At 46.3% G+C, this 23,667-nt stretch overlaps 1 protein-coding gene across 1 annotated transcript in view; it reads left to right on the top strand.

Annotated features, from left to right (window-relative positions):
• Positions 1-15,224: 15,224 nt before the first annotated feature.
• LOC115309339 (cytochrome P450 3A8-like) overlaps positions 15,225-23,667 on the top strand; it is a 41,497-nt gene continuing 33,054 nt past the window's right edge. Inside the window, exons 1-2 of the mRNA XM_040221237.2 lie at positions 15,225-15,312; positions 19,127-19,252. Coding sequence (XP_040077171.2) covers positions 15,238-15,312; positions 19,127-19,252 — 201 coding nt within the window. The 5' untranslated portion in view covers positions 15,225-15,237. The remainder of the gene's footprint in view (positions 15,313-19,126; positions 19,253-23,667) is intronic.

Below are 23,667 nucleotides of genomic sequence, written 5' to 3'. Positions count from 1 at the left end.
CCGATGTGACCGTGTGTTCGCTTATCAGAGGTGTAACAACAAGATGAGATCGTAAACTGTCTGGCATTGATGCCGTTGGTCGGGCCGTGATCGGAGGGGGCTTGGTGTCGCAAGTTGACATTCCGCTTTACATTAGAGTTTAATACCACTTGAGGGATTACGTGCAATCGATCAACGTGCGGATAGTCATGTTGGAACGCTGGTCTGAACAGTATAAGCTCCTATCGCTATCGTACAGTGGCCAAAGCGATCGAGCTCTGAGGCAAGGACTGAACAGTACGAAATAGTGACGGAAACTACGTATAATTACAGTATGGAATTTCGGCATTAAAAAAAACAATAGTAGGTAAAATCGAAAAAAAAGCTACCCTTTATTTTGCTGTTTAAATATACTACGGTTCCTGGACAAACTGCCCTACAAAGGCGCGCTGGGATGAGCGCTAGAAGTTTTCGGGCTCGCCATGGCGTAGCTCCGTACACTTAACACCTGCCGCAAGTCGCGGCTTTGACTGCATTCAAGTTGATCGAAAAACGATTTCTCAGCCCGTGAAGCATCACTTCCAGCTAAGTGAATATCCGCTCTACAGAGATCAATTCAGGACGGCAATTGCAGCTTTGCGCGAACAGCACAAATAGAAAAACCAAAAGAAATACAGGCTACGACGTGCCGTGTGGGGAAACAAACTCATGGCTTCGAACCGCATTGGCGCGGCTTGATTTATTGGCTTTCAAATAATTACGGCATGATCGAGCGTTTACTTTTTAATAAGAGATTGATCCCCTGAGCCATTCAAAATACTCTCAGAGGTATGACATTGCTGGGAAAAAAACAACATGCTGGGAATATTTTTTATTGCTTAGGGAGTCACCGAAAAGTTCCGTACGTTCAAAACGACCAGTGTAAAAGACGGAAACGCAGAGTACGGGTGTAGTGTTCGGGTTAGTGTGGTGTTCTGTTGTATTGTTATTTGTGAATGCCCTGTATGTACTCAATGTATGTTCACCTGATGTTAGTAATAAGCGTAATTTGTGTAAAGTAGAGGGTCCCCAAGCGCAGTAGTGGCCTGAGAAAAAATTATTTTTGTAGAACATGAATTGGGCGGTACCTAGCGCCACCTAGCCTAGCTACTTGCAATTACTCTGCTTTACCCTGCAATCTGATGGCTAGCGAATTAACCTTTCACGCTACGCGATAAACAGCGGCTTCAGGTTTGTTCTTTCGAGAGCGGCTTTTGGTTTCGCGGATTGAGTTTGCCCTTGTCCGTGATGTGCGGATGACGAATAAATTGTGACTCGAGGAGCACCAAAGGTAAGACGCAAAGTGCGCGAAGTAACTGGGTATCGGTTGTCTCCGTTTAACATCGCAGTGCTGCTGACGAGAAGACTGAGTAACTGCTTTCGAAACGCAAGTTTCTGTACCTGTGGGGGGAATCTGGCTTCGGAAATAAAGACAGTTTACGGAAAGCTCGTGTTACGCTTTTATTTGCTGCTGCTCTCGTCTTGTACAAAAGACGTATCGTCCTCGTCAAGCCTTATTGAGCTCGATTTGCTCGATTCGGGCCGCCATATTGAGATGCAAGCGACGGAGGAACTTTGCTCCCCTGCTTCAGGGACGAAAGTTTCTCCCTTTCTAAAGGAACATAGGTTACAAGAGCGTTCCTCCCCTAAGGGAGGACAATCCATACCCTTTTTTCTAAGAGTGTGGACCCCCGAGAGACGTGCTCGGTGTCGGGCAGAAGCATACATACTTTGACGACTCTCACTCGCGACATCCTGGAGCTCACACGCTCCCGACGGACGAACGGGCTTCTCATGTCGTTGGAACAAGCCAAGGCGTTCGACTGCGTCGAGCACCAATACCTGCTCGGTGTTCTCGACGGGTTTGGCTTCTCCTCCGAGCGTGCTCAGCTTTTCGCAGCTTTGTACAGTGACTTGCGGAGTGGCCTGTTCCTGAACGGCACGCTTTGCGGTGACGCGAGGAGTTCGGCAGGGGTGCCCGCTGTGTTTGATGTGAAGGTGTCATCAATGGATATTCATGACGGGTTTCTCATGGAATTCTTCTAACAAAACACAATCTGTAAAATACAACAAAAAAACTAACACAAAACAATGACGTCAAGCAACAAAAATTATGAAAAATGGCTTGGCAACTGAGTAGCATACGTGAAATATTCTGGCATCATAAGCGCTTAGCTATACTCTAACATTCCAGACGCCAGACGCCTATCTTCACTGCGCACTTCATCACATAGCTTACAGCCTACCATGCATACACCACAACATAAAAAAAATACCGCTGGGTGTTTTTCCGCGTCCATATGTAAGGGGCTACAGGTACGAGACCATATCGGAGAAACAGACGGCGATAGGAGGTTAGTGATAAGGGTCTTCCGCTGTCCATCTTACAATGAGTCTCGCAGGTGGTTGACAACAACGGCTGGTGCACTTGATGCAAATGGATGCAAGATACAAGGGTGCCTGCGGAAAAGAAACAAAGAGATGCTCGCCATTGCCGCTTTCTTCACCCTCGTGGTCGTTCTGGGAATTAGTCTCCTAAGGTGAGTTGTTACGGCGGGTGATGACGTTGTTTGGCACTGCTTGCGCAAACATGGCTTCTGTGCTTTTTGCATTTTGTTTCGAAAAGGCTATTGGCAATCATCCACACTTTTACTTGGGTTAGTACCCCGATTTTGTAATATACTCCACTATAGTATTTTTGACAATAATCTGTCAATACTGGGAGAGAAAAAAAATCTGGCTTCTTTGCGTCATCAGTGTCCTGAAATGTGAGTGTACGTAAGGAACGACTGACAGCAACCTTCATATCCAGAGAGCTGTTTTGAATATAATATTGTCACGAATGAAGGTGACGAAAAGCCGAACAGTGAACTGAAAATAAATATTTAATGGGCGAACTTGTGCCAACCAAAAATAAATAACGAAAGAGCGTCGAGGTAGCAGAAAAGCGGGCGGCGGTTCGGCGGCACTACAGAGCGCTAGCGAAACTGGGACTGACTCGACAAGGTCGCGGGAGCCGCTTATCTACCCTGCGTCACTATCTCGAAAGTTCGGCAAAGAAGGTTCGAGCGTCGCGCGCTCGGGGCGCGGATGAACTGGCACTTTCGAGAATAACAAAGCAGAAGGAAAGTTACGTCTGCTGCGAGAATGACCGGGAATCTTCTAGAAGACCGTGACCGAGCGTTGCCTTCTCGGCTCTGCGGGTGGCATTATCCCCCCTTTAAAAGTGCATCGCCCCGATGCAAAACGAAAGGAAAACGAAAATGGCTAAAACAATTACGGCGAAACAAAACAAACATGCAGTTCCACAATCCTAACGCGCGTAGAACGGCTTGAGTCGAACTACGTGGACGACTTCGGGTCGTGGCTGGCGGCGTCCTGATGGGCGAGTTCCGTCGGGGAGCACCTCGTAGTTCAAGTCCCCAAGGCGGCGGATGACCTTGTAGGGTCCGAAGTAGCGTTTTAACAGTTTCTCGCTGAGGCCGCGGCGGCGAATGGGCGTCCACACCCATACCCTGTCTCCGGGCTGGAACTCCACGTCGCGGCGGCGAAGGTTGTACCGGCCAGCGTCCACACGTTGCTGGTCCTTTATTCGAAGACGGGCTAGCTGGCGTACTTCTTCTGCTCGTTGGGTGACCAGCTGGGCGTCGTCAGTGCCGTCATCCGTCAGGTCGTGGGGCAGCATGGCGTCGAGCATCGTCGTCACCTTTCTGCCGTGCACCAGCTGAAAGGGTGTAACGCCGGTAGTTTCTTGAATCGCCGTGTTGTACGCAAACGTGACGTAGGGCAGCACTTCATCCCACGTCTTGTGTTCCACGTCCACGTACATAGAAATCATGTCGGAGATGGTCTTGTTTAGTCGCTCCGTCAGCCCGTTGGTCTGCGGGTGGTATGCCGTGGTCCGGCGGTGGTCGGTGTGGCTCAGGCGGAGTATCTCTTGTGTCAGTTGCGCCATGAACGAGGATCCTCGGTCCGTAATCAGGACTTGGGGAGCGCCGTGTCGGAGGACGATAGACTCCACGAAGAATTTGGCTACTTCCACGGCGGTCCCCGACGGGAGTGCTTTTGTCTCGGCGTACCTGGTGAGATAATCAGTTGCCACGATTATCCACCGGTTTCCCTGCGCCGACGGTGGGAAAGGTCCGAGAAGATCCATTCCAACCTGCTGGAATGGTGCAGTCGGGGGCGCGATCGGTTGCAAGAGACCTGCCGGCTTCGTCGGTGGTTTCTTGCGTCGTTGGCATTCGTGGCACGAACGGACGTAGAGGTGGACAGTCTTCGGAAGCTTGGGCCAGTAGTATTTTTCTCGGATTCGAGCAAGAGTCCTACTGTAGCCAAGGTGACCAGATGTTGGGTCGTCGTGGCAGGCTTGGAAGATCTCTTCTCGAAGACTAGCAGGAATCACTAACAACCACGTCGAGTTGTTGCCCCCGAAGTTTTCTTTATAGAGGATACCTCTCCGGACGGCGAATCTTGGCAGGTCACGTGAGAAGGCTTGGGGAATCGTAGCCTCTCGTCCCTCCAAGTGGTCGATCAATGCACGCAGCTCAGGATCGTCCCGCTGGAGCGCTGCCATGCCGTGAATGCTCACCGCGCCAAGAAAGTGGTCGTCGTCGTCGTCTTTGGCACATCCGGCAGCTGACTCGGCAGGGGCTCTGGACAGGCAGTCGGCGTCGCTGTGTTTTCGGCCTGACTTGTAGACCACGGTTACGTCGTACTCTTGCAGTCGTAGGCTCCATCGAGCGAGGCGTCCCGATGGGTCCTTCAGGCTCGCTAACCAACACAGCGAATGGTGGTCGGTGACCACCCGAAAAGGAGTCCCGTACAGGTATGGGCGGAATTTCGTGATGGCCCAGACGACGGCCAGACATTCCTTCTCGGTCGTTGAGTAATTGCGTTCCGCGTTCGACAGCGTCCGGCTAGCGTATGCGATCACGCGCTCCGCACCGTCTTGTCGTTGGACCAGTACCGCTCCGAGTCCTGTATTACTGGCGTCCGTGTGGACCTCCGTTTCGGCTGATTGGTCGAAGTGGCCGAGAATCGGTGGTGACTGGAGCCGTCGCTTTAGTTCGTCGAATGCCTGTTGTTGTTCCTCACCCCAGTCGAAGTTCACGGCGTCTTTCGTAAGGTGCGTTAGCGGCGCAGAAAGCTTGGCGAAATCCTGAACGAATCGCCGGTAGTATGCGCAAAGTCCAAGGAATCTTCGGACGGCAGTTTTGTCGGTGGGCGGTGGAAAGGCCGCTACGGCGCGAGTCTTCTCAGGGTCAGGACTTACACCTTCGTTGCTCACCACGTGGCCCAGGAACTTCAGTTCTCCGTAGGCAAACCGGCACTTCGTCGGCTTGAGGGTGAGTCCTGCGGTCCTGATTGCCTCTAAAACGGCCCGAAGGCGTCGTAAATGCTCGTCGAAGTTGGCCGAGAATACCACGACGTCATCGAGGTAAACGAGACAGCTCTGCCACTTGAGGCCTGCCAGGACGGTGTCCATGACACGTTGGAACGTTGCCGGCGCCGTGCACAGTCCGAAGGGCATCACCTTGAACTCAAACAGTCCGTCGGGCGTGACGAAGGCAGTCTTTTCTCGGTCTCGTTCGTCGACTTCGATCTGCCAGTAGCCACTCTTAAGGTCCATCGACGAAAAGTATCGGGAGTGGCGCAGCCGGTCCAGCGTGTCGTCGATCCGGGGGAGCGGATACACGTCTTTCTTCGTGACCGCGTTGAGCCGCCGGTAGTCAACGCAGAATCGAAGCGTTCCGTCTTTCTTCTTTACCAGCACAACTGGAGAGGCCCACGGGCTGCTCGAAGGCTGAATGATGTCGTCGTTGAGCATCTCCTGTACTTGTTCATGAATGGCCTCTCGTTCCTTTGGGGAGACCCGGTACGGCGGCCGATGCACAGGGAGCGCGTCCTCGTTGGTAATGATGCGGTGTTTCGCAACTGTTGTCTGGCGCACCCTCGATGTCGTCGCAAAGCAGTCGCCGAACTCAGCGAGAAGGTCTCCGAGCTGTCCTCGTTCCGTGGCACTGAGCTTGGGGTTAACGTCCAGCTGTTGCGGCACTGTACTGGACGGCTGACATGGCGAGGGCTCGTCGAAGATCGCGGCGATTTCGGCGTCGGCCCGGAGTTCCTCGACGTGTCCTATAGTGGCACCTTTCGTTAGATGCTGCGCCTCCGGTCGAAAGTTCGTCACGAGGACCACACAACGTCTATCCTGCAGCTCTGCTACGCCCCTTGCGACGCCTATTCCTCTTCCGAGAAGCAGTTGGACGTTGCCTTCCAGAAGGACTTTCCCGCTGGCAACTGCGTCGGTCACGACGGGCACAAGAACACTCGACCGTGGCGGCAGGTTCACGTGGTCCGCAATGACTCGGACGGCGGCTGGCGACGTTTTGGATTCCTCCGGAGGTAGCACGGGCTTTCGCAGCGTCAACCTGTTTGCTCCAAGGTCGATCACAGCACCGTACTCACAGAGGAAGTCCATGCCAAGGATGACGTCTCTCGAACAGTCTTTGAGGACGACGAACTTCACGGGGCAGGTCTCTCCGTGGATGTCCACGCGCGCAGTACACCTTCCCACTGGTGTGATGAGATGTCCACCGGCGGTTCGTATTTTTGGGCCATCCCACGGCGTCATCACTTTCCGAAGGCGGCGAGAGAGCTTCCCACTTAAAACGGAATAGTCTGCTCCGGTGTCGACGAGTGCCTTCGCGTCGTGGCCGTCGATGGTAACGTCGAGGTTATTCGACACCGTCACAGAAGCGTCGTTCCTATCCGTTTTGTCGCTAGTGTGGGAGCCCTCCGACGTTTGTGGAGGATATTGGCGTCGTTCGTCACCGGCAATACCACCTCCCGGTATTGCCGCACTCAGTTTTCCCGGCGAGGCAGAGGGGACAGGCTTTCTCGGCGGGACCTACGATGAGGCGATGCAGGGCGTTGCGGTGATGGCGATCGGTAACCGCGGCGGGGAGACGGTCCTGGGGATGGCGAACGGCGGAGGTATTCGTCGATGTCCCTAGGTCGCTCTCCGTAGCGTGGTCGCGGGTCGTCGGGGTGGAAGCCTCGTAACCCCAGCTGCCGGTACGGGCAACGGCGGTAGACATGATCGGCTTCCCCGCAATGGTAACAAAGCGGGCGTCGGTCGGCCGTTCGCCACACGTCAGTTTTCCTGGGTGCTGGTTTTTCCGGGCGCACGTGCCGTCGTTCTTCGCGACGTTGGTAGTACTGTGGCGCTGGAGGTTGGCGTCGTGGTGGCACCGTCGCTTGGCGGGGAGCTTGCGGCGGTCGTCTGGCCATGGCGGCGTAGGTCACCCTCGGTTCCTCAGGGGCTTGCTCGTTGACGGGAGTCTCAGGCTGCAAGGCCCGCTGTACCTCGTCGCGCACGATCTCGGCGACTGACAGCGACGCCGGGCGCTCAGTAGCGGGGAGCAGCTTTCGGAGCTCCTCTCGGACGACGTCCCGGATAACGTCGCGTATGTCCCGGGTGCGGGCGCCGATGTCGGTGGAGGCAACGACGCCGGGATGTCGTTGGTAGTAGGAGGCGCGTGCTTCGAGGGCGCGCTCCATGTTCGTTGCTTCCGTGACAAACGCTTCGACGGTGGTCGGCGGGTAGCGGACGAGGCCCCCAAAGATGTCGTCCCTCACCCCGCGCATGAGGACACGCAGCTTCTTGTCTTCGGTGGATTGTGGGTCGGCACGCGCGCTCAGTCGCAGGACGTCTTGAACGAAGCTGGTTACGCTTTCGTTGGGGCCTTGCGTCCTCGTCCGAAGGAGGTCCTCGGCTCTCTCTTTTCGGTGGTGACTGGCGAACGTCCCTCGGAGCTCTCCTTTCAGCTGGTCCCATGACGTAATCGAGGTTTCACGATTCTCGAACCACTGTCGCGCCGTTCCCTCGAGGGAAAAATATACATTTTGAAGACGCTGTTCCGGAGTCCATTGGTTGTGCAGCGCCAGCCGTTCGTATTGCTGCAACCAATCTTCGACGTCTTCGTAGATCTCGCCGTGGAAGGACGTCGGTGTACGAGGGGCGACGGGCAGGTAGACGACGGGGGCGACAGTCGGGGTCTGCGACGACTGGGGTTCCATGGTCGGCTTCGTCGACTGGTTGGTCTTCTTCGGCAGTAGACCGTATGAAACCCGTGCAAAGTACCCAGCACCTCCACCAGAAATGTCACGAATGAAGGTGACGAAAAGCCGAACAGTGAACTGAAAATAAATATTTAATGGGCGAACTTGTGCCAACCAAAAATAAATAACGAAAGCGCGTCGAGGTAGCAGAAAAGCGGGCGGCGGTTCGGCGGCACTACAGAGCGCTAGCGAAACTGGGACTGACTCGACAAGGTCGCGGGAGCCGCTTATCTACCCTGCGTCACTATCTCGAAAGTTCGGCAAAGAAGGTTCGAGCGTCGCGCGCTCGGGGCGCGGATGAACTGGCACTTTCGAGAATAACAAAGCAGAAGGAAAGTTACGTCTGCTGCGAGAATGACCGGGAATCTTCTAGAAGACCGTGACCGAGCGTTGCCTTCTCGGCTCTGCGGGTGGCAATATATCATGCAGTATGTCAGCAGCAATCTTTCAAATTCGTTTAAAAGACATAATGTAGTAAAGACCCACTGTTAAAAGACATCAGGTAGTAAAGACCCACTGCTTATTATTTGCCAGCTTACGTCAACTGTGAAAAAGTATATCACGTAATATCAGATTACTTAATGTAAATGTCGCGCTAAACTTAGCGAGAACACTGAATTGGTCTATAGGCCACGTGCCGTGAGTTTTTTCGCTAAATTTAGCGGAGAAAGAGAATTCTTGTATAGGTCGACCCCTTAGCAAAAAGAGACCGTACTTCAAACGAAGTTGAAATATGTTGAATACGAATATTCATTTTGTATTTATTCTGTATTAATTTGGCCGCATTCGAAATACGCGCGTAAGGTATTCAAAATGCATTATAAATATGAAGCAAAAATATTTTAGATATACCAAAAATATTATCCCTTCAAACTCAAGATGCCATTTGTGCATTAAAAACCGGTTACACAATTTTTTTTTTCGATGTTATCAGCAAACGGTGTCCCTGTGGTATTTGAACTACTAAATACATCTCACAAAGCTACATTAGAAACGAACACAAACACAAACACCATGACGCACTGAACAGCTCATTCACAGTCCCGTTGACTGCTCTAGAGGCTTATATAGCCTATATACTGAAGGTAATCATTCTTTCGGTGACCACCTCTGCGCCTGTTAAGGTTCTAAGTATTCGATCTTCTCCTCGGGAGTCTGTCAAAGGGGACACAGTGTTTTGAAGTTCGTGGACAATATCTTTTACCAAAAAGCATTAATACAACTAATAACAATTCGGCACAGTTCCTAAAACAATATCCACACAAACGGCTCATAAAATACATGTTATTGCTTCTCTGCGTACCACCACTCAGGACGAAGCGAATCAAGGCAGTTTCTTCACTTTAAAATACTACATGTAAACAACTTTATTTTCGTGAGGACCTAATTCTCGCAAAGTTCGCGAATTGCCTACAATTCCGAAAAATAGGTCCCGTGAACAATTCCGGCAAAATGTAAAAACATTAATATCTATATTGCGATCCCAGCGCGTCACGAAAATTAGAATTTTCGAATTTTTCCAAAACTCCAACTTTGACCTAAATCGCAACATATTGATCCAGCGAAAAATTAATATTTTGCAGTAGTTATTTTGCCTTTCCTTTTTAGTAGTTGACTATTTAATATGGTAGTTAATGTCACTATATTGAAGTCACTACTCACATCACGTACAATGGTGAGTGTACACGCTCAGTGAACTAACATTGTGCTAACAAAACTACGCCAAACGTATCTGTTCACAGTACCTGCTGAAGCTTTCCAGCATCAGCAAATGTTGTGGTTGTAGTTCCCGAACCCCGTTTGTGATTGGTGTGCAAGGAACTAATCAGGTGTTTTCTTGATAGAAAAAAGGAAACAATAACATAAACTGGGCTGATTTATCAGTGCGATGCTGCGCAATTCAAATGACAAACTAATCATAGGTTGTATTTAGGCGCTTCAGTGTACTCCGTACCTGCTTGAAGTGAACTTCTAAAGGGAGCTTTCCAATATTTTGGTAGTTTAAGTCAAACTACCAAAGGATTGCAGTCAAAGGGTACTCAGAGTATAACACAACAGTACTTACGCTTTTCTGGTATTTTAAGAGTATTCTGCACGTATTTTTGAATGCTCCATTTTTTTTTAGGGTTGGAGTATATTTTGCATGAATTAAATAAATATTTCAAGAAATATAACTGAAAGGTGTTTTGTGCCTATTAATTTAGTATTTACATATTTCAGAACGCATGAAGGGAACTTCAAATGCAGTTTAAGTAAAGGTATTTTAAAATGATTTTTAGAAGTATATTTTAGTACTAAGTAAAAAAAAAAATAAGTTTATATTTTCGGTCTATTTTTCGTGTACTTACAATTATGAACTGTATTTCAAATACACTCAAATTAGAATGTGGTGTATTTCAAACGTATTAGTTTTCGCTAAGGGTCATGTGACGTCAAATTTTCTGCTTATTTTAGCGGTGAAACTGAATGGTGTTTAGGTTATGTGACGTAAATTATTCCGATACATTTAGCAGGGAAATAGATGAACGAACGGACGGATGGACCGAAAATTTCTGGGATTAACTGGTTTCGCTAAAAAAGAATTGAATTCAAATCCCGCTTTTTGGCCCGAATAATAGACCGATCTCAGTGAGCGTTCGGCGCATGCGTCAAACCGCCATAACTTTAGTTCGCAGTGAAGTTACTGGAGGCTGGGAAAGAAGCGCTATTTCCTTCCGGTTTAATGTTGAGGGCAGTGTAGAGCGCCGTGACTTGCCACGCCACACGGATAGTCGCGGCAGTCGGGATGATACAAGGGACAGCGGCAAGTGACGATGCTTATTGCAACTGGACCTTGCCGATCCGGCGGGGCGGACGAGCTAGTCACCGACCTTTGGTTGGACTGGAAAGTGCTGGCAAAAGTCAAAGACTAGCCAGAGGCAGTGGCAAGGGCCGGAAATGCGTGGACAATGGAAGTCGGAAAGGCTGAGCCGTTGCCGTGCCCCGAACCACAGAGAACGCTTCCCTGGATTGCAGGTGCTCGCGGACTCGTCCGAATACGTCATCACGCCAGGGTCAGGCATATGTTACACGTTCAATCTGGCTATCGCGATGAATGGACCTACTCTGAGCTTAGCCGAAAACGTTGTTGTTTATTTGCTGGTGTCATCGGGCTCGTGTAAACGAGTAACTTCTTGCCTTATATGGGCGGAAGCGGACCGAAGGGCCGCTACATGAACTAGTGAGACGAGCTTTGAAAAAATGGTTGGTATTTTTAGACTAGAAGATTGTAGAACAAAGACGCGAATGGCACAATTAAATTTCTGGCGATACGTGCCCCAGAATGCCTGATATCTTTTTGGAGTAGATAAATGCTATATAAAGCAGAGATTATTACGTTGCACACGACGAAGGTTTTCGTTGTTAATATAATCACTAACATCCGATCGGTCGCTTGAACGGAATTGCGTCGTTAGCCAATAGGAACGCCGTAGAAAGAATCACGAAGCAAGAAGCGTGAACTAAGAAAGGCTATGCTTCGTAACTGCCGCTGACTATTAACGACGTGCGAAACCGAAAGCGTTAATTGCCATGGTCGGAGTTCGAGATCGGCCAAACACACACTGTGACGTCTTTCTCTGAATTACATTTTTTCTTCGATTGAAATCAGCGTAATGTGAGAGTGTGAACTGTAAAGATGTCTGTTTAAGAATGTGATAACTCCAAGGCATCTATTGTTATTTTTACATTTACAATCGGACATGTAGTTCGCAACTGATGTGAAGTCGTCAAATCTAACAACTCATAAAATCGCAGCGAGAAACTGTCAAGTGCGGGCGTCACCATCTAAAGTTATATTAGGGTACCACCGATGCATCTCGGCGCTAATAGTTGAAATTGTTAGTTGACGTTACGAAACCGTGCTTTCGACAACGGGTTTTGGCAATTGCCATCTGTGTCACATTTGTAGCATTAAACACATTATTTCTATAATTTGTCTTTTGAGGGGGGGGGGGGGGTTATTGTTGTTGATCTGCGCAGTAAAACACACTTTTTAGCATATTTTTTTGTCATTTAATTAAGGTATCGTCGAAGGGCAAGTTGAAAAAAAAAATGATATTCGTATCGGTTTTTTTTCCGAAGAAGAAGCAGCAAATCTGGGTGGCCATCCAAAGTATCGCCGTTGTCCTATCTTCTAACTTACGTTGACACATTTTGACACCTGTGAAGTCAACAACCGTATTGTCCGTTTTACATTCTGCAATTTAGCTAATTTCTATAGCGAAGGCCACTAAGGTGGCGATAGTGAGACCTCGAGACTTCATAGGGATATCTATCAAGATCCGTGTTTATTAACAACGTTTGCAAAGATGCCATCGCACTCTGTAACAACGTTCAGCTTAACAAACACTGGGCATGCCATATCATCGTCATGATTCTAGACTCTTGATTTCTTCTTGGTTTTATCCTCCAATGCCTTAAAATGTAAATATGTTGAATAAGATAACAGAACGTTTTTCTGAGAGCTCCGCACAGATCCAGGTCGGGTCAATGACTTTGTCTACAAGCGCAGCAATTTTTATTAGTCATGTGCATGCTTTTTTTTCAGAAAAAGTCTGAGTCTATTTTTGAAGAACACAAAATCGTCTGCATAAACATTGTCATTTTTGACGCAATCAATTTTAATACAAACGTTGTTGAATTGGGAAGAACATGTACAAGAAGAGGAATATTAAACACTGCATCAATGGCTTCCAAATCTCTTAAATTGTTCAAAATGTCTCGCTGAAGGCTAAAACTCAATCAATGCAGTTCAAGAGCATCTTTGACCAACCAGAGGTACAAAAATGAGAGCTAAAATACTTCAGGAATAACCTAAGGTATACCATCAATTATGCGTTCCGTATTTTCTCTGCAGATGGAGACAGAGACACTTTTCCTACTTCAAAGACCTTGGAGTTGCTGGACCCAAGCCAAACCTGTTATGGGGCAACCTGTGGCAATACCACGAAAAGGTGATTGTTGTCTCTAATTTTAAGTTTTGATGTTGTTAGTCCCTATACACGATTTATAAATTAATGTAAATTTAATTGGAACTCTTTTGTCTCTTCGGTCATCACTCTGAAAGGCTAGTTTACGACAGTTTTAAAGCAATTCGGCTGCACTGTTTTTTATCTTCAATAATTAGCACATAGATTAATTCGCCAGTTTAATGTGCACGCACTTCCTTAAATCCGAGTTTGAATTTTTTTATATAATAATATTACGTGCAAAGATAAAAAATCTAGTGAATTCATTTAACTATCTTGTCATTTTGTTGAAAAGATTCATGTGGATTAGTGGGTGGGCATAGATTTACGGAGAAACACATTATTTCGGTAGCTACACGAAAAAACAAAACAACTTCATATTTGCTAAGAACACTGCTTGTATTTATACTTTCAAACCTTCAATTTAAGTTGCACGCTTTCTCTTCCTTATTTGTCCTTTACGGCTGCATGCCACCACAAAGTGGAGTTGCGGTTATTGTTCAGGCGTGTTTGGTCAATTTACATATAGAAGCGGGGTTCTTGTTTGCAAGTAATTTTGAGTAATGACATCAACTTGAGAGGTCAATAAATAAGACGTAATGTTTTCGAAGATTCGATTTTGCTTACTGGAACTTATTTTTATTCAGAAAAAAGATGCGAGCCACCTGGACCGTTTGCGTCTTCAAAATTTGTAGGTGCATTTGATGGTGGAAATTTTATTAAATTAAAATCAAGCGAATGCAGCTGAACCAAAGCGACACGAAAATGATAAGCAAATTATCTTTAAAATACTTAGGCATATAAGAAGTTTTTAAGTCAATATTTCTTTGAAGCGGGCAGAGACGTATATTTTACACAACCTTAAATGCACTTGGGATTGTAGGTCCGACGCCATGGACTGACGTCATCAAGCCAGCTTCATCATCCGCAGTGCATTTGTACCACTCGGGTAACAAACAACGCTACCACTCGGGTACCGTTGTTCGTCTTGCTACACAAGTAGGAGTTACAATGAAGAGTCTCGATTTGCAAGGAAGTTTTCTGTAGCATTTTTTTGTATGAGCGGCCAGCATTAACCAGAAGGCGCTACCACTTTTTGGATGAAAGTGCCGTCTCACTCCTCAGTTTTGCAGCTATGGGCGATGACAAGCCCGTCGCCATACACAGCCAGCAGTATCATGAAAGCATTACTCGTTGTATGAGAGCTAGTGCCACCACTCGACATTTTATTGCCCTATTAGGGCGTTTGCTAGATTGTTTTATAAAATCCTAGTGCTGGAGTTTTTTGGTCTCCTTAAACGTCATTGACTTGTATTTTTATGGTTTTATTACCAACAGGGTTTGTTCCGGGCTCTGGATAAGTGGTGCAAGGAATACGGCGAAATCTTTGGGTATGGCTGATGTCGCAACGAACTTGAAAGTAGTTTGGGGGAAATAACAACCTAGAAAACATTGTTTGATATATGCTGGACATGTAAATAACTGCTGTGTCGTTGCACATGTTCATTGTATAAGTTTTGTTTTTATAAAATACAGTGTGCTAATGTTGGTGAGGTGTTGGATATATGAACCAAGCCAAGCCCCATTTTGGCGGAGTTTTTTGGCTGCACTTTAGGCATTTTTTAAAATAAATGTCAAAACAAAATTGATTCAATTTAGTTTAATTTTATATTTTGTTCTATCTTGAATAAAGAATACATATATATTTTTAATACAACGTTTACATTTGAGTTTCTGAACGCATGCCTGCTTTTCTGATAAAAAAGTGCAATCGGGTGACAGATTTGTCTTTCCACAAAATACATAAGTATGTTTCTTTTAACATATTAGATGAATTTTACCAGCCAACAATTCAAACCTTTTACAAGTAAATCCAATGACTAAAAATTTGTGGCTTCAATATTTGTGTAAATTTTAAAACATATGCCTTTACTGCAGCAATTTTTTAATAAAATATTGACAAACCATTGACCTGTCCATAGAAGGGTAATGTAGTAAATTATACTCGTTTGTAAGGTCCTCACAAGAGTATCTTCTTAGACGTTTTCGTTCATCGTCCTTCAGGTTTTACAATGGAGACGTTCCAATGCTTGTTGTTCGAGACCTCGAGTTTCTGAAGTACGTCTTTGTCAAACACTTCTCCAACTTCACTGACCGTGGTGTAAGTGTTACTCTCGGCGATGATGCTAATACCTACCGATATTTGTCGCGCCGTTTGTAAATCACGAGAGTAAGTCTCGTTAATGAGGACGCCTACGTTGCTTTCAACATTTGTTCCTTTACGTGAGTTATGCGTATAAAGACAAAAACAAAAACGAGAGGAAAAATGATTGTATTTACACAACTCGTCCCCAAACCTTTGTCTATACAGGGTGTTGTTTTTGAATTTAACATACTTGTTTTTTTTGTATTTTTTTAAAAAAGCTGCGAAGTCTACATTAATACAGTTTGTGGAGGTGAGTAATACGGTCAGGGGAACATAAGATAGGGGGCAAATCGTCACAATAAGTAAAATAATTGTTGAAATGTGTTAAATAACCTTTTAATGGGTGAAAATAGATATACACTTGAGTTAGAAACTTTCTGAGCGTGAGCGAAAATCACCAAATCAACAATTTTTAGACAGACGTTCAGCCCGTGGGAAGCACATTAGTGCGCTACAATTAGCAATTGGGGCCGCAGGGTCACGGCTGGGCTGTAAAAACATGGATGATAAGATACGGAGAAATGGCGCGCGCGCGTTTTCGCTATCGGTAGACTTGCTCCAGATGCACGAGTGTGAAACTTCAGCGCTCCATTGTCCTTCCCACGTGCTCCAAATTTTTGTCCATGGTATATTCGGCCACTTGTTTTTCAGCGCTGCAATCGTCTGATTAGAATCTTGGAGATATACGAGAGCGCCTCTAAGTTTGAGCTAGAGGAACAGCCCTGGACGCGGAACCAGAACCTGTCCACTGCCATGGCGCAAGCTACCGCACGACACGAAGAGTTAGAGTTTACAATACCCTTCATCGATCCAGCGTCCCCGCCGCATGACCGCTTCCCCTCACAAAAAAATGGCAGCTTTCGATTTGGACGCTGGCTTTCGCTGCCGTCTTCCGCCAAGCGTCGAACACCTCCTGCGCTCACTACGCATCACAGCATAATCTCTGCGGTAACAAAAAGCGGCGGCATCCGCCGCTATGCCTTTTGGCCAGAGCTGGCAGTAATGTAATTACTGTAATGAAATTACTGTAATTTAATTACTTGTTCCAGTAATTAGTAATGTAATTCATTACTTTTTGTAGCAGGTAATTTAGTAATGTAATGAATTACTCCAGCGACGGTAATTGTAATTAAATTACCTAATTACTTTTTCGCACCAGATATATTTTTTGTGTCCACAATACACAAGAGCGCTTTTCTTTTTATTTTACTTTTTCTTTTTCCTCTACAGCTTTCCAAAAAACGCTCTTTGGCCGCCGCTATGTTGCTGATGCTAATGCGGCTGGTGCGACTCTCGCGCCCGCCCTCAGCTAGACATTTTTTGCCACTCTCTTGAACTGTGAAAACCCGCTCAGCGCGATTCTCTACCTATGTTTTGCGGTTTTGCATTCGACGTTTTCTGGCCCCTCTTGAAAGTTTCCGCGTACTTTTTCTGATGCATGCTGCGTACCCTCTCTGTGTTATCTTCCACTGTGAGAAATAGGGCTGGTAAGTGCCTGCCATTCGAGCTTTTCTGCTCGACATTGTCGGGAAACGAAGGAGGGGAAGTAGGTCGAACTAAGGCCCCTGGTGGAACGGCCTCGACGCGATTTTGCGAACAATGACAATTGTTCTCCCCCCACCCAGAGATAATCTGCGTAGGGTCCTCAGTCATCTCCAAAAATAGTTGTCCGGGTTGGGGTGGGAAACGGATCAGTCGCGTGCGTTTTTCTGTCCATCGGTAAACATGCAACAGAGAGTTCTAGCTGTGTGCCATGAACTGTGTAAATAATGTAAATAAAGTTATCTGAAAAAGGAAGTTACCAATAGCTCCTTTATATCTAAAAGTATACAAAAGTAATGCGAAAGTAATGTCATTACTTTTAAAAGTAATTTGTAATAGTAATTAATTACTTTCTGGCTGTGGTAATTTGTAATGTAATTTAATTACATTTCAGCAATTTTCAGCAAAGTAATTAGTAATGTAATTTAATTACAAAATATGAGTAATTTGGCCAGCTCTGCTTTTGGCCATATCGGCTTTTTTCTCTATCAGCTCAACAAAGTGGCTGGAGTCACGTCACCGGTCCTCTGGCACGAGCTCACACAGCTCCCACTTCGAAGTCAGAGCGCCTCAAAGCGATACGAGTCAGGGGACGGCGCGCTCCGAAAATCTAACAGCGCTCTGAAATAACCCATCGAATATACGTAGAGCGCCCGGCTTGGACCAACGAATAAGCATTGGATTTCCAGAGGGCTCTAAGCAGCTAGAAAACGACCAACCGAATAGACCACAATATTGACTGCTTTAGTGGTTTTCCATGACGCTAATCAAGTTTCTGACTAGAACAATGCTTATCTTCAATAATGGAAACGTTAACTATCATATTTTAGGTATATTAGCTGACAGATCGTTACGATAAGTACCGTATACTATGCTCCCTGCCCGTATAACTCACCTGCGCAAACCGCACTAGTGTAGCCTTCACTGCTTTCTTTAACAAATTTGTTAAGCTTGAAAAGAGGAATATTCATATAAAGGGGGTTCGTGTTCGCGAGACATCACTAGCAATCATTTAAGGCCCTGGCGACACTTTATAATTCCCTCCCTCTGGATGAACAGGATGGATGTTGATGGAAGCGTCGACGTAAATTCATTAAATTCATCTCTTAACGCCAGCCTTCGTTTATTTTTCACGCGCCCTGTGCTTCTGGAGTACATTACGGTATAAAATGCTATAAAAAGTTTAAGGAAGCCCGGAACACCTTAATGAGCAGGGTCAGTTGGTTACTAAATTACACTCTGGTTTATCCACAGAAAAAATAAAATGCAACCAATATATGACGTCTTACATTCACTAAACATGCGTTCAACACTAGTTCCAAAGTGTTTAAACCTGAAATACTTGATGTGGATTGAAGGTTGATGCCATAGAGCAGAGAGATTTTTCTTTTGCAATTTGTCCCCAGCCAGTTTTTGCGTTATTTAAAAAAATAACCCCTACTTGTTTTGATCAAATGTACTGTCGTGAGGACCACATTGTCTTGCATAGTCTTGGTAGAGGTGTCTGTTCAGCGATATTGTCAATTTCATTGAATAGGTAACAGATATATGTTTTAATCTAATTGAGACAGTGCTTAGGCAACTATAAGACATTTCGTTTTAAAATCCACCACGAAAACATTGCATTTCAACAACTTAAAAAAAAAACACTAACTAAAGTCCTTTTTACTTGTGATAACCCCCGTAATTCCTCTGATGCCACCATGTTTTGGGCGCCCACTTTGATCATGAAATTGGACACGAACACTGCGTCAGCATTTGGCGCGTAGTAGGGTGAATATTTACTTAACCCGAGCGCTGCGTCAGTGCTTGGCATGAACTCGGATCCAGTCACACGCTTCTCGCAGGACGGGGTGCTCCAAATATGAAGGCCACCAGTTTTACTTGACGGTCTTTTAAAGAAATATATGTTCCTCAGCATGTGCAAGTCACCCGGGTTTTAACCCGAGCGCTGCGTCAGTGCTTCCATGGCATGAACTCGGATCCAGTCACACGCTTCTCGCAGGACGGGGTGCTCCAAATATGAAGACCACCAGTTTTACTTGACGGTCTTTTAAAGAAATATATGTTCCTCAGCATGTGCAAGTCACCCGGGTTCTTTGGAATAAAGCCCCAAGTTGTTTTTGGCTTACAAATCTACCAGGCTTCTCGCAGGTTTATTCGGCGCGGTGATCATCTGTCTCTACTTCGGCGCCGCTAGGTGAAAATATGTACGTTTTTCACGCAGGTAACTATGAGGACCGACGAAATGCACCCTATCCTCGGCCGAAGTGTGATTCACGCCAGGGGCTCCGGGTGGAAAAGCATACGCTCTTGCGTGACTCCCGGTTTCTCAACACTCAAACTCAAGCTGGTGAGACTGACGTCAGTCGGTCGTACGTGCATTTATGCCATCTACGATGAAGAGAAGAAACGACTTGGTCTTCGGTGACTCCCCGACTAGCACTCCAGAGAAACTTACGACTTGCAACATGCTTCGCAATCCTAGGTCTCTAAGTTAGGCTTAATGCGGTTTTGCTTCAAGGCCGAGGGTACTCTTTCTTTGGCGTTCTTACGGATTTTCTCTGGATCGTCACATAATTGGGAAAATACAATTTTGAGTTAAAAAAGGCACGTATAAAACAAATAAGTAACGACGAAGCCTAAATCAGGTACTTTTTTGGACATTTAGGAAGTTTCCATATAAAAACAGGAGAACCAGAAGTGAAGCCTAACTTTGAGACTTCTTTTGGTGATTTAGGTTCAAAGATTTCATATAACAGCATAACTTCTGCACTTGCTTGGAGAATAAGGTCAAGTTTGGCTCTGTCTTAATTGGCTTCTTCGAGACATTTTAAAGCCCGTTCACCCACTTGCGACTTCTTAGGACCGACTGCTTTAAGACCTCTTAAAATCTCTTACGACGAGAAGACATACTGGCACGCTAGCTCCATCTATGCACTTACCGCGGAAATGCATTTCTCCAGAGCCGAGGTTTTTGCGGCGTTGGCGAGGTCAAATATACCTTCTACTTGTTAGGAAAGGTCGTTTATGAGATTGACAAAACTGTTGCGAACCCCCCCCCCCCCCCCCCCCGGGCCCAAAAGAAACAAAAATGACCCGTGCAAAAATATTAGGACAAATACGGGACCTCCATGTATACCACGATTACTCGAGAGATGGCGCCAACGTGTTTTCTCGTCGGAAGAGATTTTAAGTTCTTAATAGACACGATCGTAAGAAGTCCAAACTGTGTGAACGGGCGCTAAAACCCTAAATTCCTAGATTAAAAAATAAATTCTGACCCAAACTTTGTGCTATTATGGTTCGTGCATCGAAGTGTTAACTTACCATCAATGCGCCTTTCTTTATATCTCAAAAAAAAAAAATTCTAGACAACGTTATTTAGACAACGTCTGAATAACGACGCGACGTCAAGAGGCACAAGTGTGGTGAAGATTCGCTCGCATTTCTGGAAGACACCGTGAGATATGGCGCTTTGTGTCTATGGGCACATTAATGGGAGTCAGAGGGTCTCTGAGAGTCACTCGATAAACCGTCCGTACTTGGGCAAAAGTTTGTGAGACAACGCGCCGTGCGAACGTGCCAGTGTGCAGGAGCCGCAATGGACAGTGCACTCTACCGGGCGATGCACGAAACACGAGCGAATGCATGCCACATTGTCTTGGCTGGTCAGACACCATCTCTATTCTTCCAACTTGCTAGAAACAATGTAGTTGGCGTACGAAATTAACTACTCTACGATGATGCCATAGAGCTTAAGTTGCGCTCTGAGGGTTGATCCGGTTTTGGCATAGGACAGGGGCCCATGAATGTGAGTGCTGGATCGGATAGATTTTGTAAGCAAAGAGCTGAACACAAAACGAAACACTCAAAAAAGAGCTGAAGAGTGACACCGTAGCTTTGCTGACTCACTTCTCTATACCTCGTTTTCTCCAGCGTGCATGAAAAAAAAATGAGACCGCAAAACTTAGCCCGACTAAAGCTGACAGAGAAAAACCTGCATTTTACGCTTCTTACAACTATTGACCCGCTTTGATATGCCGACTCTTTTAGTGTATTTTAGAGGAAACGACTGACAGAACGTTGCAGCAGAATGAACTGAGAGATGCTGATTTATCTTTCCAGAATGTGCTTCATGATGCGTTGCGTTACTTCTGAAAGAGTGTATCAAGTGATGTTAGACAATAAATTTTTGGCTAAAGTCTTGGAATAATACACAAAACACACCGTGTAACAAATGTCCACTAAAAATATAAAGTGTCAGGACACCTGCAGATTCAAACAAGAAAATGACAATTGAGCGTCAGCCAGTATCACCGGCTAAATTGCTCATCTACACCGAGTGACTCGTCACAAATTCGAAGTGGCTGACCAACTACATGCTGTATAAATATCCACACAACCTCAATTATTATTATTATTGAATACTGCAGTGAGTTGAATAGGGCATTGTAGTCTCTAGTTTAATCACGGAGAGTCAGTTTGTCGTAGGAATTTCCTTGGCACTGCAAAGGCTATGAATAACTTTAGTAAAACCTTTTCTCACCTCAAATATAAAAAATAAAAAAATAAATAAAACTTTGTTTCAGAAGAAAGTATGTGTTTTTTGGAAATACGCTTGAAAAAAAAAAGTCTTTGGGCAGACTTGCGCGATCGCATCGTCTTGATAGTACAAATAGCAGAAGACCAAGATTGTGCTCCTGATGCCCGAGTCTCACTAGAGCGACAGACAAAACAAACGAAAGCGACAAGCCTCAATCCACAATTTTTCGCGATTTGACAGGCCTTGTAGAATAAAGGAGGCTATGCTCAAACTCGAGCATCATGCACGCGAGGGTGTCTTTGGCAGGCTTGCAATCACTCGTGCTTCCTTCAAGAGCACCGAACAACGAAACGCCTGCGAAAAGTACCATCGCGAGCATGCTGCATGTGTTCGAGGCTTGTCGCTGTCATTAGTTTGTCTTTGTCGCTCTAGTGAAGGGGTGGCCAGGCTGACCCGGCCTAAGAGCCGGAAACAAATCCACAAAACTTCAAAGAGCTGCGGGGGGGAGGGGGGGGGGGGGAGGGGGGCAAACCTTTCTCTAGATTCTAGACAAAAGTTTGCCCTCCCCCCCCCCCTTTCAAGAAACATATACAAGAAACTATAAAAAAGAACCAGTTTAGTGAAAAGTCGCGCAAGAAGGAGGCATGGCAGGTTTTTTTTATTACATTCATCTTGGCTGCGCGCACCGTGAATTACACTCATGCAGCGCTTGCCCATTGTGTGTCTGTGTTGGGCTTCCCATTTGTGAAACAAGCCCCTTGTTTCACGCTACGGAGCAGCTCCTTCAGGTGGTCGTCCGTAAGGGTCGCGCTCTGTTTTGACCTCCCCACCTTCATTGTTGAGAACAGAACCTCGCAGGCAGCATTATTCATCCAAATATTGAGAGGAGTTTCTTGCCCGCGAGCTTGACGTGGGGATGCCTTTCTTCTTGCACCTGCCGCCAGAATACTGTAATTTCCTGATTCAGCACTTCGTCTTCTTGTAGTTCAAGCAGTTCCAGTTCAGAGGCTCCTATATCTCCTGCCAAGCTTTCCATGGCTGGGTAGTCGACACTCAACGCATCAACCAAAAAAGGACTCATTAGAAGCGCGAAACAGGGCTCGAAATGGCACATATCTTTGAACCGCGACTGGAAGTCCCTCTCGAGTTCTTCAAGTTGTACGAAATACTCCCTGAGCTTGCATCGGTCAGTTCAAACTCAGGTTCAGCATCCAGCATGCTCTTCAGCCGCGGGAAGTGGATCAGGCGCTTTGTTTTCGGGTCGTTTTGAAAAAGAAGCTTTAGCTTGTTTTGGAAGCTGAAGACTGTTTGGACAAATTCCGATACCATTTTTGCTTTCCCTTGCAGCGACATGTCTACAGTTTTAAGGTGCTGAACTACGTCAGTCTGGTAACCGAGATCGAAACACCAACCTGCATAATCATGTTCAGGACATGGCTTCTCTTTCGCCCCAAAAAAACTTGAATTGGTTTCATGAGATCCACAAACCTTGATAGTACGTTGCCCCCCTCCGCCCCCCCCCCTCATTGACAGCCAACATACCGCACACACACAAAAACAAAAAAACAATGCGTCGATTGGCGCTTCATGAAATTCCAGTTCTTCACGGAAGTTGCGCAATTGCCGCTGGGTTTTCGCATTCGATCGTATGTAGTTGACGACTCGAAGGACGGAGCTTGTAATGTTTTCGTAGCTAAATTGCTTCGTCACCAGGTGTTCACGATGGATAATGCAATGAATTGGGAGAAAACTTGGGATGCTTGGGTCGGTTCTCAGAAGACCTACCAAGCCGGTATTTTTACCAACCATAGCTGACGTACCATGAGTGGCAATAGCGACAAGTTTTTGTAGAGGAACGTCGAACCTATCCAACGTTGTTAACATTGCAATCTAAGTGTCAACACCACGAGTGGCTCCCTTAAGGGCAACCATGTCCAGAAGCTCTTCTCTCACGCTTTCGTTAGATGAAACATAACGAACAAATATTGCAAGCTTTGACTTGTTTTGCTTATTCGTAGATTCATCAAGGGCTAAGCTGAATGCTTTACAGCTGTCTAGGCCCTCCTGAAGCTTGTCGACGACGTCGGCGTTTTGCTGTGAAATGCGGCTTTCGACTGATTGTCGTGAAACTGCGACTTGGTTGACCAACCTTTGAAGATTCTTGTTGTTTGGATTCAACAATACCACGACGTCGGAGATGTTGGTCTTCACAAATTCTCCTT

This window comes from Ixodes scapularis, unplaced genomic scaffold (assembly GCF_016920785.2).
Source record: "Ixodes scapularis isolate PalLabHiFi unplaced genomic scaffold, ASM1692078v2 PGA_scaffold6__148_contigs__length_123643588, whole genome shotgun sequence".
Lineage (NCBI taxonomy): Eukaryota > Metazoa > Arthropoda > Arachnida > Ixodida > Ixodidae > Ixodes > Ixodes scapularis.
The sequence above is the reverse complement of the archived record's forward strand: the minus strand, read 5'-3'. Positions and strand labels throughout refer to the sequence as shown.